The sequence below is a fragment of the Cervus canadensis genome, chromosome 1, assembly GCF_019320065.1.
Source record: "Cervus canadensis isolate Bull #8, Minnesota chromosome 1, ASM1932006v1, whole genome shotgun sequence".
Lineage (NCBI taxonomy): Eukaryota > Metazoa > Chordata > Mammalia > Artiodactyla > Cervidae > Cervus > Cervus canadensis.
Genome location: NC_057386.1, coordinates 115,651,082 through 115,667,430, shown reverse-complemented (window position 1 = coordinate 115,667,430; position 16,349 = coordinate 115,651,082). Strand labels below are relative to the sequence as shown.

The window sequence follows — 16,349 nt, the reverse complement described above, 5'->3', positions numbered from 1 at the left end:
AAAAGAATCTCTTGGAGTCACTTTGAGTTGTCCACCTGTTATTTTTGTAAAGAACAATGAAGAGTGATGGCCATGTCCTTTCCCCCTCCCCCTTGTTTCAGAAGACATTACTGACGTCGGCTTTGTAAAGACCTCCATGTGTGGCCTTTACCACCCAGTTTGCTTGGAGAGGAGCCTCGGTCATCACCCCATCCAGCATCTGCGAATGAACCCTGTGGGGCTGAAGGCAATCCCGTGACGTGAGGGAGGGACCCAGCGACAAGGCTTTCCAGAGACAGACACTGTCTTACAACATCCTTTATTTATTATATAGATGCAAAATCTGCTTTATGTACAATACTTGTACGTTATTTGGTCCTACCAAATAATCTTACCGAGGCATTCTACTGGTAATCTTCCCCCAAAAGATTCAGGTAAAATTAGATATTGTGCACTTCACGACTACCCAAACCTGAGACTTGGCTATTGATTTCAGCTTTGAGGTCACACACAAATCGAGCTAGACACACACAAGGTTAAGGCGATGAACGTGAGCTGCAAGAAACCACAGGGTTCAGAACTAGGCTGTGTATTTTGCTTGAGTTAGACTCGCAACGTGAGCAGTGAAGGCTGTGCGGATCTCAGAGCGCTTTTATTGTCGTGCGAGGGCTTCTCCACATCTATGTGACCGCGTGGCTGGGGCGCTGGCAGCCTGTGGGGCCTGAGGCCCCATCACCCGGGGCTCACTTCTCGGCCTCTCCTGTTTTGGGTTCTTGCTTCAGTTTGTAATCAGCCAGGGCGGCCTTGATGGCGTCTTCAGCTAGCACTGCAGGTAACGGAACAAAACACAGCCATGAGTTTCCACCTCTCTAGGAGCTGGGCAGTGGTGCTGGGACAGGCTGGACAGTCACCTCGCCAGGGTGCAGGGCCAGGAGCAAGCTGGCTGCTTCCTCAGCCACTCCCTTGGGGCACCTCTGGGGACAGGCTGCGGGGCACACACCTGGGATTCTGCATTAGCTCCTTCGCCTCTCTCTGGGATAGCGTGAGGGCGGTATACCTAAAGTGTCTGGAGCGCTGGGGGTGGGGTGGGTGGGGAACGACACAACAGATGTTAGTTCTCAGCTGCTCACGTGGAAACTGAGATAACGCAGTGGATGTCGGTGATGCTGGCTAGCATAACTTGGGTCGCATCAGTGTGGGGGTGGGATGGCATTTGCCGGCTCACTCTAGTGATCCCAAGTTTGGCAGCTTTTGTTTTACAGTCGGTATTAAAAGAGAGGGTTTGGGGGAAACAAACATTGAGACAGCTGGAGTGAGGGCTGAGAGCACTGGCTAAAGTTCCAGCGCCCATGAAGGCCTAAAGGCAGGGGTTTCTCTGAAACCACGTGAAAATGTTTACAAGCTACGGCCTTTATTCTCGGGTATTTGAGATTCCAGCTCAAGTGGAAAGAACTCGGGTCTCAGCAGACCTCCGTCCTGGCCCCGGCACTCAGGTCTTGCCCTGTGAGTCCTGCCCTGGCACGAGGCCTGGCTCTCTGCTGATTTTTAACTAATTTGGTCAGTAAACCTCCATCACTTAGTTAGGGCTACCGTGTCGCATTCCCTCCTTCCCCTAGAAGGGTGAGACTTTAAAAGCTTTAGACTGAACGGGAAAGCCAAGTAAAAGCCTTCGCCATCTGGGCTTTCTCTCAGGACAGTGAAGAGGGGGTACTGCACAGCTGGGCTGAGTCATCCCATACACACAGATGCAGACCCCGAGAGTAGCGGCCTCTGGAAAGGAAGTGACAAACCACACGGCAGATGGGATTATGGTGGAAGCCGCATTTTCTCCTGCACCGGTGCCAACTTCACCACGGTGGGGTGAGAACAGCACCGATTCGGAATCAAAGTCTGGGCTTTAGACTCTGGCCCTTCCACGGAGGAGCTGGGAGGCTGGGTGGATTTAACCGGAGTCCGCATTTCCTCCTCTGTGAGGGGGAGGCAATGACATGACTGGAGGACATTCCAAAGTGTCAGAAGTGAGGCCGCGACCAGTTCGGCATGACGTCCAACCCACACCACCTGCCGTGAGACCCTGGGGCCCCGACCTTCTGGAGGCTGTGAAGACAGACTCCCTGGGCTCTAACCCCCAGAGGTTATAAAGGTGGATTCCACGGCCCCAAAGGACTTGCCATTCCCCTGTCCAGATGCATGTGGATGCCATTACAGAGAAGCCCCGTTGCCACCGCCACCCCCAGTCCAAGCCTGTTGGCACGCTGGAGGCGACACGTACTGGAGCAGTGCAGCTTCACGGGCGGCAGGCACAGCTCCTTGGCGATGTCTGTGTTTTTGATGGTCAAGGCTTCCTCCACCTGAAAGGCAGACAGGACAGACGGGCAGTTTTAGTGGTGCTCTGAATGGCGGGCCGAAGCGCAAACACTGCTGGCTGGGGTGAGCCTGGCCTGCAGAGACACGGTCACAGCCAGGAGAGCCCAGGGAGTCGCGGAGGGATCTGCCCAAGGCCAGCAACTCGGGCCTTTTTTCTCCCCTTGGACAAAAGGCATGAGGGAGCTTAGTTCCCCAACCAGGGATTGAACCTGCATTCCCTGCAGTGGAAGCACCATCTTAACCACTTGACCACCAGGAAGTCCCCTCGAGCCTGTTTGTCAAAAGGCAGTGATTTCCTGCTCCGGTACTCTGGCCTGGAAAATCCCATGGACGGAGGAGCCTGGTAGGCTGCAGTCCATGGGGTCGCTAGGAGTCGGACACGACTGAGCGACTTCACTTTCACTTTTCACTTTCATGCATTGGAGAAGGAAATGACAACCCACTCCAGTGTTCTTGCCTGGAGAATCCCAGGGATGGGGGAGCCTGGTGGGCTGCCGTCTATGGGGTCGCACAGAGTCGGACACTACTGAAGTGACTTAGCAGCAGCAGCAGCAGTGATTTCCTGCGTTGGTTGTGTGACTATGAGCTTCTCTGATGTCCATCGATTCTACGAGCTGGATGGTGTCAGGGAGGTGGGCGAGGCCAGGGCCAGCAGCATAGACAGCTCCTGCGAGGAGACCTTGGGGCTCATCCCCTGAGGACTTTTCGCCTCCAGGAGGACTAAAAGGATGCCTGGAGTTTGTCTCAAGCTGAGGGCAGAGCAGGAGGCAGGCCTTTGTGGAACAGGGCCTGCTGCCTTAAGGAAAGCGTTTTCCCAGCCTGTCTCCTAGTCTCCCAAGTCCGCTAACTCTACTGAATTAAGCTTCAAGTTCTGTTCCTGCAAACTCAGACGGGAGGCTCTCAAGGTCAGAGAAAGGCCCTCTCCCCACTTTCTGAGGTGCCCTGTCTCCTCACGCCCTCTTCCCCTGAGGATCGTTCTGGACAGATCGGCCGGCACAAGCTAGGTCTTTGCTTCCTGGCCCGGAGGAGCCTGCTGGCCAGGAGGCCCTGAGTCACAGGGGGCTGAAGGCATGTGGCCTGGCAGGCGGCTTGGCTGCAGAGCTGTCCGGCACAGGCCTCCCTGACTCAGCTCGCTGAACTCTGGCTGTTGGGGCTGCAAGGATGAACACCTACAGTCTGGCTTTTCTGAGAGGCTTTAATGAGGACGGGACTTTCGAAAGGCTAGTTTGTTATCTCATGAATCCTTGTAAGCCACCTGCAATCCTTCCTGAAACCGGATGGCAAGAAATAAAACAAACCATGGTACACCCTCCCCCGAGCAGACATAGACTTCTAAGAAATGATAACATCTGTGACCTTGGAGAAAGCCAAAGATTTCTCTCCACTTCTGTTGTGTTCTAGGGTTAGGTGGGGACCTTTTTTTGATTTAGTTAAAACACCACCAAAACCCCCAAGCAAATAAAAATGGTCAACAACAGAAAACCCCAAACTAAAAAAACACTTATGATCATCCATAATTCCCAATGTGGAGAAGAATTTGATAAAAATCTGGGTAAGCAAAATTAAAAAGAAAATTCTTGGAATATTTAGAAAAAAAAATTATAGTGTGTGTGTTTGTTTAAACCCTTCCCTTAACCGAGAGCCAGGTGTGTGGGGATGTGATTTAATTCTAGTTTTCAAGAGCCTTACCGTCTTCCCCTTTACCCATTCGGTGGCTAACGAGCTGGAGGCAATGGCAGAACCACAGCCAAATGTTTTAAACCTGGCGTCCACGATCTTCCCCTTTTCATCCACTTGAATCTAGAAAAGGGGCAGGAGTTAGCAGGGTTCTGGTGCTGCCTGCAGAACCTGGCACTAAGGAGGCCCACAGGGCACTTCCTAAGAGTTTTGGTCCTGCTTTCCATACTTAAAAGTTTGGGCATTGATTACTGAGGCCCCTCTGTTTCAAAGAGTTCAGCAATGAAAAGCTGCAAGCAGGAACAACTATACAGAATTATACGGGCCTAGCTGGCAAAGATCAACCAAAAAAGTATGCCTCCTCCCCAGTCTCCTCCCACTCCCAAGCCTGATTTTTGGCTTCCCAGCTGCTGGGTCAGTATGCATCTTTAAACACTGTGAGAGTTGGCAATAAAGGTCACTGGTTAGTGCTTTTTCCTTTGATATCAAACTGCATGTAGTGCGCTCCCTCCTGCCTTCTTTCTGTTTTCCAAGATAGGCATGAAGCCATCTGGCCAGCTTCCCACCACGGTGACAAAGGAGATGTGGAGAAAGCTATGGTTTACCATAGCGCCAGGCGCTTCCAACGTGGGGGCAGGGAGAATTTGATCTATTGCATTTTCTGTCCCTCTGGGGATTGCTAACTTATAGCAGTGAGTATGAACCTGAGATCCGTTTATTCTGTCAGAAGGGGTCAGCACAGTTTACCAGTAGGACTAGGATTCAGCCCTGACTGGAATCATTTATAACACTGACTTATCCCACCTCACAGGAATCAAGATGGGGACCAGAGGCAATGCTGGACATGTAAATGCTCTGTCAACTACGGAGCACTGTACAATCAAAGGGGTCACCGTTACCACCAGTAAAGATGGAAACCAGGGATACCTGTAATTTCATGACATCACCACACGCTGGAGCCCCCACCAATCCAGTCCCAACATTTTTAGATGTCTTGTCAAGGGACCCCACGTTCCGGGGATTTTCATAATGATCAACAACCTGAAATGAGACAGTGAAGAGAAATCACAGTCACTCTTTTTTGCTGTTGGTCTCCCCGACTTTGATGGCAAGCTCCTTCAAGTCAGCAAGCTGGACCTGGCAGGCCATCACTAAATACCAAATTTCACTTGGGTAGGATTTAAGAGATATGGGGATCCTGGAGAAAAATCAGCAAAATCATGTTTTAATTCTGTGGGGTTTTGAACCACAAATAATTACTTGACCTCTAACCACCCAAGTCACAGAGTTGGGCTCAAACAGCACTTTTGTAATTTTGGAAGAAAATCCATTCTCAAAAGAATGATGGCTATTCAAAAACCCCATACGTATGTATGGTCCAGAAAGGGAAGGACTTCCCAGAAGCCTTCAGGAGATTGTTACAGGAGGAACAAGGCCGTTTGTGTGCGGTGATAAATACCAACCATGACTGTATTTTGGGGCCTTGAAATCTGCGGTGCCGCAGCGCGCCCTGGTGGCGGAAAGGCTGCGAGGCCAGGTGTACAGTCAACAATAAACAGCCCCGGGCCCGCGGGGAGTGAGGTCTGTGCGCAAAGGCTTGCAAGCCAGACCAGAGGAGACTTCTATTCAAACTGGCACACGCGAGGCTTTAAAAACCTTGCGGTTTGCTTCCCAGTTAGTCGTTAAGTATTCCGAGCTTCCAGTCCCCTTCCCCCGACCTATCCGACCATGGATTTTGACTTCCAAGTCCAAGGATCTGTAAGATAATATCCAATCTGGACTTTCTGCCCCGGGGTTGATTTACCGCATTCTTTTTTTAGTTAACCGGTTCCCGAGTGAGACACGTCTCATGTTTACGGAAGCCCCCGGAAGGTATGGGCTGCCAACTACCTAACCTGTCTCTTAACTCACAGCGTCCCCCCACCCCCAAACCAAACCAAAACAAACACAAAAACGTGACGACTGTTGGTTACACGTCCGTGTCCACTCGGAGGCTCTGAGCTCCTGCAACGGTAACATCAACCCTCAGCGGCCTCCCTGTGCCAAGCGCCCTGCCCAGGACTCCGCAGGCAATGGTCTCGCATACGGGGGCGCTGCCCAGACCCCATCTGACGAGCGCGGGGCAGTGACTTGCCCAAGGTCACTCGGCCAGAGCAGTGGTTTTGGCTGAAGCCGGGGCCCGCGCCGCTGTGTGTCCGGCTGGCCCGGACGGAGCAGGACTCTGCTTCCTGGGCAGTCGAGAGGTTTAAAGAGTGGATGGATGCTTCAGGGTTAGGGCAGCGGCCGCTAGGCTAGCGGGAGCTGTCGTTCTTGTTTCAGGCGCGGTTAGTTGCCCCAGCGCAGCGATGGAAAGTCATTCGAGGCGGCATCTTGAGAGGAAGGCCCCTCCATCCGGGGTTGGGGGCGGCCAGGGCCCTGGGCTACAGTCGGGGTTCCAGGGCCGCGCAGAGCCGGGAGGGCCATTAGGCTGGGCCTCCGCTAGGACCCCTAAGTCCTCTCGGTGGTCCTCGCACTCCCTCCCCGCCCCCGCCCGGTGCGGAACCCCTGGCCGCTCTTACCTTCTTGTGATAGAGCCGAGCGGGCGCTGACAGCTCCCGGGCGGGCAGGCGCGGGGCCCGGAGCAACAGGTCCGATGCCGCCCGCCTCAGACGGCCCACTCCAGCCGCCGCCATCTTGCGGGCTTGCGCTTGCGCAGGTGGAGCGCGCGACCGAGGGAAGGGGCGCGTGCGCGAGTCGGCTCCCAGCTGGGAGCGCGCACCCTCTAACGTCCCGGAGACCTTGCGCCTGCGCCTTTCCGCTGCGTTCACGTGTTCGCGTTTTGTTCCCGGGGCGCGGAGCCCAAAGGTTTGAAATCGCTTGAGGGCTGGTCCACCGATCTGGGTTCTGAATCTTGAGGATCCTTGAGCTGGAAATCGGGACCCAGCTTTGCGTTCATAAAGCAGCCCCCCTCCCCCCACCGCGGGAATTCGGCGCAGGGGATCAACCAGCCCACCGTTCTTGGCTCTATTTTGCAGCTTAGGATTTTGAGGATCAGAACGGTTTAGTAACTTGCCCTAGGTTGCCCAGAGGGGCCCAGTTGGGATTCTGACTCGAACAGTCCTTAGTTAGAATCTCGTTTCTGCTCCTAACTGGCTGTGTGCTCCTAGGTGAAAGCGTCTTTGTAAACCTCGATCTTTTTTGTACTAATTCAAGGACAGTTCTTCATCCATTGAGCAAATCTGTGTTGAGTATCTACTTTTTGTCAGGGTGCTTTGGGAAAACAACCAAAAACGACACAATTAAGCTTGCTAATGAGGAAGCAAGGCAATAAATAGACCCACCAAGGCTTTTCTACCTCTGAAGTGAGAAGCTTAACTAAAGGAAAGAATGCTTTACTCTGATTTTAAAAAGTGTATATGTTTATGTTTCTATTAAAAAACAAACTGGCACAGATTAAATCACAAGATATAGCAATGAAGAGATTCTAAGTAAATGTTTATTAATGTAGTTTATTGATACTGGTTTGCAGAATATGATCCTATAAAATCAAAACTCCCGTGTGTTTAAGTGCTAGGCGCCAGGCATTAGATAAAGGGAAGGAATCTCTGGGAAATGAGTTATTCTCATGAATGGTGCAATCGATCCCTCCCCGAGGACCTAAGGCTTTTCTGCGCGTTTGAGGCTCAGTTGCTGGGGAGACAGAATCACGCGCCAGGTCAGACTAGGTGGTAAGGTAGTTATTCAAAGAATCATTTTTGACCTTCTCAAGATGGCGCCAAAACCTTAACTATAACCATCACGCTCACTCCGCGGCTGCCTCTATGGCTTCCACTTCCTGCCTAAGGACCCAACTGCTGTCCGACGTTGTGCCGGAATGCATGCCCTGCTGGTGAGCACTTTTTTTCTGAACAATAACTACTGAAAGTACATAAAATAACATGGATCTCGTGTATTGCGAGATTTCCATGTCATCCGAGGCGCAGAGTTTCTCTTCAGGTGGCAGAAGAGCGGGATTTTGACCAGGCGCGCGCCGCGGGCAGCTCTTACTACTGCGGGTCTTTGGCGGCCAAGTGAGGACCCGGGAGTCTCTGGAAGTCCAAGATGGCGACGGCGGCCGCAGCATCGGCTTCTGAAGCGGAGGCTGAGCCCAAGGCCGGGCCCGAGGCCGAGGGAGAGGAGGATGAGGCTAAGGCGGCTCGGGCGAGGAGGAAGGTGTTATCGCGGGCCGTGGCCGCCGCGACGTACAAGACCACGGGGCCAGAGTGGGACCAGCAGGAGGAAGGCGTCAGTGAGAGCGATGGAGATGAGGAGTACGCCATGGCTTCCTCGGCCGAGAGCTCCCCCGGGGAGTACGAGTGGGGGTACGACGAAGAGGAGAAAAACCAGCTGGAGATAGAGCGGCTGGAGGAGCAGGTGGGCGCGGGGGTGGGCTGCGGCGGCGGGCTCTCTCCCTCGGGTTCCCAGGCCCCGGCCCACCTCCCTGGTCCACGGAGGTAATAAAAAGCGCCAAGGCCTCCAAACCGCGGATGTCCAGCGCGTCTCAGGTCGTTGGAGCGCTTACTGCTCGGCAGAGGATAACGTTCAAGCGTTATCCTATTGAACCCTCGCCAGACCCCGTTTTGTGGGAGGACCCTGAGGCTCCTGGTGGAGGGAGTTCTCTTGCTCACCATTACACTTCCTGCAAGTGGCGAGTCAGGCTTTGAACTTTGAATTAACTCCTCAACTCCCGCGCTTAGCCATACCGCTCAACTGTGTCCAGGCCTAGAAATAAGATTCGTTTCCTCCAAGAAGAGTTATTTGCCTGTAGGAATGACGAAGATAAGGAGCTCTGGCGTGGTAGGGAAAATAGTGACCGTGACGGTGATAATAGAAACGGAATGGCGTCTGGAGGCTAAGGCCCCAGTTCTAGCTCTTCCATACCTGTGTGCGCTCAGGCCAGTATTTTAACGTCTCTCATCCTCCACTCTATAAACTGGAACAAATGGTTCCCGCCCAGAGAATTGTTGTAACGGTAATCAGAGCTCGGGGCCTGGCAATAGTAGCTATGTGATTTCTAACCTGTAACCTTAGGAGGTACAGGTGGTGGTGTCTCCTATGTAGTCCAGGATCCCAGCAGGAAATAGGCAGCACATTCAAGTTAGGAGAGTTTGGAGTAAAGGCCCATAAAGAGACTGGGCCTCCCAGCTGGCTCAGTGGTGAAGAATCTGCCTGCCAGTGTAGGAGACATGGATTTGATCTTTGGGTTGGGAGGATCCCCTGGAGAAGGAAATGGCAACCCACTCCAGTGTTCTTGCCTGAGAAATCCCATGGACAGAGGAGCCTGCTGGGCTGCTGTCCGTGGGGTTGCAAAGAGTCGGACAAGACTGGGCACAGCATAGCAATGGCGAGGCTACTGAGTCTAGGGCAGGGAAGTCAGGAGCAAAGGTTTGGTTCCCCAGAGCTAGTAGTAGCAGGACCTTTACATGTCCACCTGTAGTCCTGTAGAGGTGATGGGAGCGACTGATTTTCTAGATACTTTGTGGAGAGGATCCCTGAGAGGAGTTGAGATATTTGTTCCAGGGAGGTAGCCCCTGTTTCCCATCATGGAGTGGGGTGGGCAAGAAGTACCTTGACCTACCTCTGTGCCTTGCTTCCACATGGCCTCCTGGGCAAACCCTGCTGGAAGCCAGAGACCCGGAGACCCCATGGATGTGGTCCACACGGTGGGTCCCAGGACAGGGAGGGGAGAGAGTGGAGTACACTTGGAGGGGAAAAGATAGAGCTCCGTCTCGTTTTACAGACGAGGACACTGAGGCTCAAAAGGACTGATGAAATGATTTGGTCAGAGTCAGGCCTAAGGGCATTTGAACCTTTCAAGGTTGTCTGTAGACCGAATGCCTTAGGGGCTATGAAAGCACTTAGTGATGTGAGGTTGGTAGCCTGGGTTTCTCAGTTAACTTGGCTGGGTGTGAAATTCCTTATAATGTCCTCTCTGGCGGTGATGTGCCTGTTAAGTTGTGAAATAGTTATATCTTCTCTTGGTATATCTGTCTCATTTGTCATCCCATCTGAACCAGCCAGGGGTAGGCAGGTGGTTACTGTTTCTGCCTTTTATAAACGAGCACGCTGAAGTCCATCCATTCTCTGCCTCATTCAGCAGTTGCAGTGTGATGTGAGGTGGCAGGCCGCCTGTGACTGTCCTGGTGGCAGTCTGTTGCTCTGGCCTCGGGCCTTTCACTGAGCCCTTAGCTTGCTCAGTCGGGCAAATAGGATTACCTGCTGAGGGGAAAGGTAGGCTCTGGAGCAGAGGGATTAAGTCCTCAGTGCGGGTGCGCTGCTCACTGGAGTGGAGGCCGGGTCAGTGCAGAGGTCTCCTGGCCACTGGTGGTGTGCACTTGCCGGCCCTGCCTCAGGCCACCACACAGGACAGCATCCGGCAGGTGACGGTGACCTGAAGAGCCACTGCTTTATCCTCTTCCTGGGCTCCAGAAGTGGGCTTTTCCAGTTTTTCCAAAACTCCCTCCCACGCCTGCCTAATCCCAGCCTCTAGTTCTTGCTGTAACGACTCTCCTGGTGGAGCGTGATGGTCAGTAACTTCCAGAGAGGCCCGCGAAGCGCTCGGCCTTGTTGTATTTGAATTCCGCTTCTCACCCCAAGTGTTTTTATGAAACCTCGTAGTCAGCTGTGAAATCTGTCCTGATAACAGAAGCAGAGACGTCCCACTGTGTGTGTGGTCGTGGCTGGAACTAGGAGTGGCGCCTCGTGGTCCCTTCCCGTGATTGGGCCGAGCGCGGTCTCCGCCAGGCGCCTCTGTCACCTCCATCCCCCGGCCAGGTCCAGGTCGTGCTGGCAGGGACTGACAAAGCCTGTTGCACGATGGCTAGGCTTCCTCTTTCTTTGAAGGGTCCTTTGTCCTCGGCGATGTTCTGAGACCGGACTAGATCGGCACGTGTGCTTGTTTGTCAGCTCTGGTTGAACTCTCTGAAAGTTCTCTTAAATGCATGTCATTGTGTATTAAAGTACATACTCCCAGAGTGCCTCTCCATATACAGTATCTTCATCATTTGGGCCTAAAAATCAGAAATTTAGACCGAAAAGCACCCTAGAGACATTTCTTCAGTGGGTTTTGTACATTTCAATGCTGACCTCCCTGTGGTGGTCATAGGAGGGCTTGTGTAGATGTTACTCCCAGGATTCCCCACCCCTTCGTGCCCAGAGAACACATTCAGACCCAGGTGAGCTGGCGTGATGGGGTGACCTGGAGAGCCATGCCCACGCCTTCATGAGGACAGTGCACCGCTCACCATCTTCTCTTCTTTCACTGTTGTTACTTGTGTGACACGCTTGAATGTTGATTTTGAGACGTCGCTGTGTCACGGGAGCCCACTTGAGATCCAGAGGTGCACTCTAGTGCCTTCCAGTACAGATGGGGAAACAGAACTGGTGGATGTTAGAACACTTGTGTCCTGACCGCATTCTGACCTTTTTCAGTCCCTCATGTAATCATGGGGTGGGTTCAGCCTGTCAAGTTTTATCAGTCATGAGCAGGAAAACATTGCTTAAAGATTCTTCTAAAAAATTACGGGTCGTGGGCTTATGTGTTATTGATTCTTTATTATCTGTTTGCATGTAATTTAAAAAAACATGTTTTTATTTATTTGATTGTGCTGGGTCGTAGTTGCAGCGTGCGGGGTCCGTGGGATCTTCTTGTTTTAGCTGCCGCCTGTGAGGTCCCGTTCCCTGACTGGGCCCCCTGCACTGGGAGCGAGGAGTCTTAGCCACTGGGCCACCAAGTCCCTATTTATGTGTGACTTGACCTGTACGGGGCAGTTCACAGCTATAAATTGTAAAGGGTGGTAAAGAGGTGCGCACCCTTGCTCTGCCCCTCACTCTCAGGGTGGGGACTTCATCAGTGATGCTGCCGGTCTGGACGGCCTCTCCCGCTTCCCACTGCCCAGCCTCGATCCTCACCGCTGCCCCACACCCCCAAACCCAGGTGACTGCTTTCTTGAACCTGATGGACTTGTGCTCCCTTCTCTTTTAAAATGTATAATTTTATCCACTAAGTATGCTGCCGGGAGCAGATACTGTCTGCTTTTGTTTGTTTTTGAGCTTTTTTTTTTTTTTTTTTTTGTTTTTGAGCTTTTAAGGAAGCATATCATGCAGTAGGTAACCTGGGAGTGCTTTCCACTCAGGTGTGTTTCTAAGATTCCACCATGTTCCTTCTAGTTATCCATCTCGACTGCTGTGTATTCAGTACACCAGGGTGTGAGCAGCACACAGCTTATCGGGTGTTCTGGCATTTGAATTGCCTGCAGTTTTTCCCCTAATACAGACTAGCTACAGGGAACATTGTTACTGGTAAACTGCCGCTCTTGAAGCTGTGTAAGAGTCAGTATTGTTCAAACTGGGGTCATGGTCATGGCTCGTGAGTTCACTTCAGTGGATACTCCAGTGTCCCTCCGATACACTTTCTGTGTGTGGGGGTCTGTTTCTAGGCACTCTCTAGTGTTCTGTTGGTCACTTTGTCCTGTGTCTATTCAGTGGTCCAACTCATTACCTGCTGAGACAGATCCTCTTACCTGCAGTTTAATGCAATAGCTAGTGTCTAGATTACTAAGAGTGTATTGTCAGATGGCAGTGTTACTTGAATGAATTATCATTCATCTGTTGTCTCTGGAGAGGGAAATATTTATTGCTGAAATGTTGTGGCAGATGTTGGAAGAGTAGACACTAATCTAGTCTCAGTGTGTAGACTTTAGAAAAAATCTACTGATTTGGCCGGGCTGGGTTTTCGTTGCCGCGAGCGGGTTTTCTCTGGTTACCGGGGCTCCTTGCTGGTCACAGTGGTCTTGGCGCCGTGGCTCGGTAGTTGTGGTGCTTGGGTTTAGTTGCCTCTCGGTATGTGGGACCTTCCTGGACTAGGGATCAAACCCGTGTCCCCTGCATTGGCAGGCAGGTTCTTAACCACTGAACCGCCAGGGAAGTCCCTAGACTTTTTTTTTAAAATTATTTGTCTGGCTGCACTGGGTCTTAGTTGAGGCATGTGGGGTCTAGTTCCCTGACCAGGGATCAAACCCGAGCCCCCTGCATTGGGAGCAGAGTCTTCACTGCTGGACCACCAAGGAGGTCCCTTGGTGTATAGACCTAATGTGACCTCATACCCTCACTCATTTGAAAGCTTTTTTAAAAAATTAAACTTCGTTTTGAGGCAATTGTAGGTTTCCTTGCAGTTCCAAGAAATAATATAGACAGATCCTATGTACCCTTTATCCAGTTTACCCCAGTGGTGAACTAGAGTACAGTTTCACAGCCCTCGTATTGACGTTGCCAGAGTCAATACACGGATGGGCTCTGTCACCTCAGGTCCCTCCTCCAGCCCAGATAGAGCCACAGCCTGACCCCTGACACGCACTAACCTGATCCCTACTCCTATAGTTTTATTATTTCAGGAATATTATGTAAGTGGAGTACTATAGTAGGCAACCTTTGGGGAGGAGCTACTTTCACTCAGCACAGTTCCCTCAAGATTTATCCAAGTTGGGTGTGTATATTAGTTGGTTCCTTTTTATAGCTGAGTAGTTTTCCATAGTGTGGGTGTTCCATGGTTCATTTACCCACTCACCCATTGAAGGATCTCTGAGTTCTTTCCAGATGTGGTTGTTAGGAGTACAGCCATTATGCACAGTCCTACATGGGTGTTTGTGTGAACCTAGGTTTTATTGCTCTGGAAAAATGCCCAAGGGTGCACTTGTTGGGTGGTCCAGTAGTTGTCGAATTTTAAAGGGAACTGGTTTTTTTTTTTTTTTTAACATCTTCTCTAGCATTTGGTGGTGCCCCTGTTTTCCCTTCTGGCCATTCTTGGTTTTGTGTCTGTTTCTTTTTTCTTTCTTTAAAAACATTTAGTTTTGGCTGTGCTGGGTACTCCTTGCTTTCTCTAGTTGTGACAGGTGGGGGCCCCTCTCTAGTTGTGGTGTGTGGGTTTCTCGTGGTGGCGTCACTTGAGGAGCTTGGGCCCTAGGCTTGCAGGCTTCAGTGGTTCTGAGAGCCGGGCTCAGTTGCCCCGCGGCATGTGGGATCTTCCTGGACCAGAGGTCCAGCCTGTGTCCCCTGCTTTGGCGGGCAGATTTTTTAATCACTGGACCACCAGGGAAGCCCCCTTTTGGCCGTTCTGATGGGTGTGTGACGACAGCTCATTGCAGTGTCGGCTTGTGTGTCCCTTATAGCTAACGATGCTGACCACTACTCACGTGCACTCACTGGCCACCTGTGTCCTCTTTGGGTATACATTTTTGGTTCATGTCTTTTGCCTACTTTTTATTTGGATTGTTTGTATTTTAACTCTAGTTTGGAGTTACATCTTTTAGATGCTAACTTTGTCAGATACTTGAGTTATACATTTTTTTTTTCCCCTGGCCCATAGCTTGTCTTTGCATCCTCTTGACAGTCTTTTACGGGGCTTCCCAGGTGGTACAGTAGTAAAGAATCTGTCTGCCAGAGCAGGAGACACAATTCTTGCCTAGCAAACCCGATGGACAGAGGAGCCTGGCGGGCTCTACAGTCCATGGGGTTGAAAGAATTGGACACGACTTAGCGACTGAGCACAGGTGAGCACAACAGTCTTTTACAGAGCAAAAAGTTTAATTTTGATAGCATCCTGACTTGCTGAGAGTTTTTATTGTGAATGGTTGTTTTCTGTATTAATTGATGTCATGAATTTTGTTTTTTACTTTGTTACACAGTGGAATACAGTGACTTAATTTTTAAAGACTGAACTCGCCTTGTATACCTGGAGTAGCTCCCACTTAGTCATGGCGTGTAACTCTTTTCGTACGTTGACTTCAGTTCTGTAGGTTTTCCTCTCCACAGAGTGTTAGCTGCAGTCTACTTATTTTGATTTGCTGTATTTTCATTTTCATTCAGTTCTATGTATTTTAAATTTTCTTTGAGATTTCCTCCTTGATCGATAGATTATTTAGAAGTGTATTGCTTGGGACTTCCTGGTGGTCCAGTGGTCAAGATTCTGCCTTCCAGTGCTGGGTTTGCGAGTTCAATCCCTGGTTGGGAACTAGGATCCCATATGCTGCAGGATGTGGCCAAAAAATTAAAAAAAAAAATTTTTTTATTGCTTAATTTCCAAGTGTTTAGACAGATTGATTTCTACAGTAATTGATTTCTAGTTTGCTTTTCTTCTTACCAGAAAACATACCCTATATGGTTCAATTTTTTAAAAATTTGTTGAGGTTTGTTTTATGGCCCAGGATATGGTCCCAGTGAATGTTCCTTGGGCACTTGAGAATACTGTGTTACTCTGTTATTGTGAGTAGGGTGTTCTTTATATAGCAATTAGATCATGTTGGTTAGTGGTGTTGTTGAGTTCTTTTATATCCTTGCTGATAATCTGATAGTTCTTTTAGTTTCTGATTGGGGGCTGTTGAAATTCCCAGTGTAATTGTGGATATGTCTGTTTCTTCTTTTAGCTGTATCAGTTTTTGCTTCATCTATTTTGAGATTCTGTTGTTTGGTGCCTGCACGTTTAGGATTGTTTTGTCTTCCTGGTGGGTTGATCCTTTTATCATTACATAATGTCCTGTTTTCTCTCTGATCATTTTCTTTGCTCTAAAGTTTATTTGATATGATACTAGTATAGCCACCTCTGCTTCTTTTTGTCTGCTGCGTGCTGGATCTTTCCCTGTCCTTCTGCCTTGTATATACTTTTATTTGCTTGTTTATTTTTGGTTGTGCTGCGTCTTTGTTGCTCTGCAGGCTTTTCTCTGGTTGTGTGAGTGGCGGCTGCTCTGCAGCTGTGGTGTGTGGGTTCTCAGTGTGGTGGCTTCCTTGTTGTGGACACAGGCCCGGGGCGCGTGGGTTTCAGTAATTGCGGCAGGAGCGCTCCGTAGTTGTGGTTCCTCGGGCCCTGGAGCACAGGCTCAGCAACGGGCTTAGCTGTTGTGCAGCGTGTGGGATCTTCCCGGATCAGGGCTCGATCGCATGTCTCCTGCATTGGCAGGTGGATTTTTTTTTTTTTTTTTTTAAACCAGTGAGCCACCAGGGAAGGCCCCTATCCTTCTCCTTGAATTTGAAGTGAGTTTCTTGTAATTAGCATTCAGGTAGGTTGTGTTTTATTCACTCTGCTATTCTCTGCCTTTTGATTAGTATGTTTAGACCAGGTGCTAAAGGTAATTATTGATATTGACATTTCATTCTTTCCTGTTTGTTTGCTGTCTGCTGTCTCTCTTTTTTCGCCTTTGTATGGGTTACATGAACATCCTTTGGATTCCAGCTTGGTTGCTCACCAATTTTTAGAGTCTTGCTCTACATAGTTCCTTAGTAGTTGCTTTGAGTATTTCAGTGTATTTGATTTACAT

The 16,349-nt window shown here is 50.4% G+C and overlaps 2 protein-coding genes across 3 annotated transcripts in view; one reads left to right on the top strand and one right to left on the bottom strand.

The window, feature by feature from the left end:
- Positions 1-282: 282 nt before the first annotated feature.
- On the bottom strand, positions 283-6,753 carry ISCU (iron-sulfur cluster assembly enzyme). Its single transcript, XM_043438303.1, has 5 exons — positions 6,582-6,753; positions 4,951-5,064; positions 4,036-4,146; positions 2,252-2,330; positions 283-805 (listed from the first exon to the last, which is right to left on the bottom strand). The coding sequence occupies exons 1-5, from the start codon at positions 6,693-6,695 to the stop codon at positions 723-725; spliced, it is 501 nt and encodes a 166-aa protein (XP_043294238.1). The 5' UTR covers positions 6,696-6,753; the 3' UTR covers positions 283-722.
- Positions 6,754-8,071: 1,318 nt separating this feature from the next.
- SART3 (spliceosome associated factor 3, U4/U6 recycling protein) overlaps positions 8,072-16,349 on the top strand; it is a 39,418-nt gene continuing 31,140 nt past the window's right edge. For both annotated transcript variants that reach the window (XM_043438281.1, XM_043438271.1), the window contains exon 1: positions 8,072-8,415. In XM_043438281.1, coding sequence (XP_043294216.1) covers positions 8,104-8,415 — 312 coding nt within the window. In that variant the 5' untranslated portion in view covers positions 8,072-8,103. The remainder of the gene's footprint in view (positions 8,416-16,349) is intronic.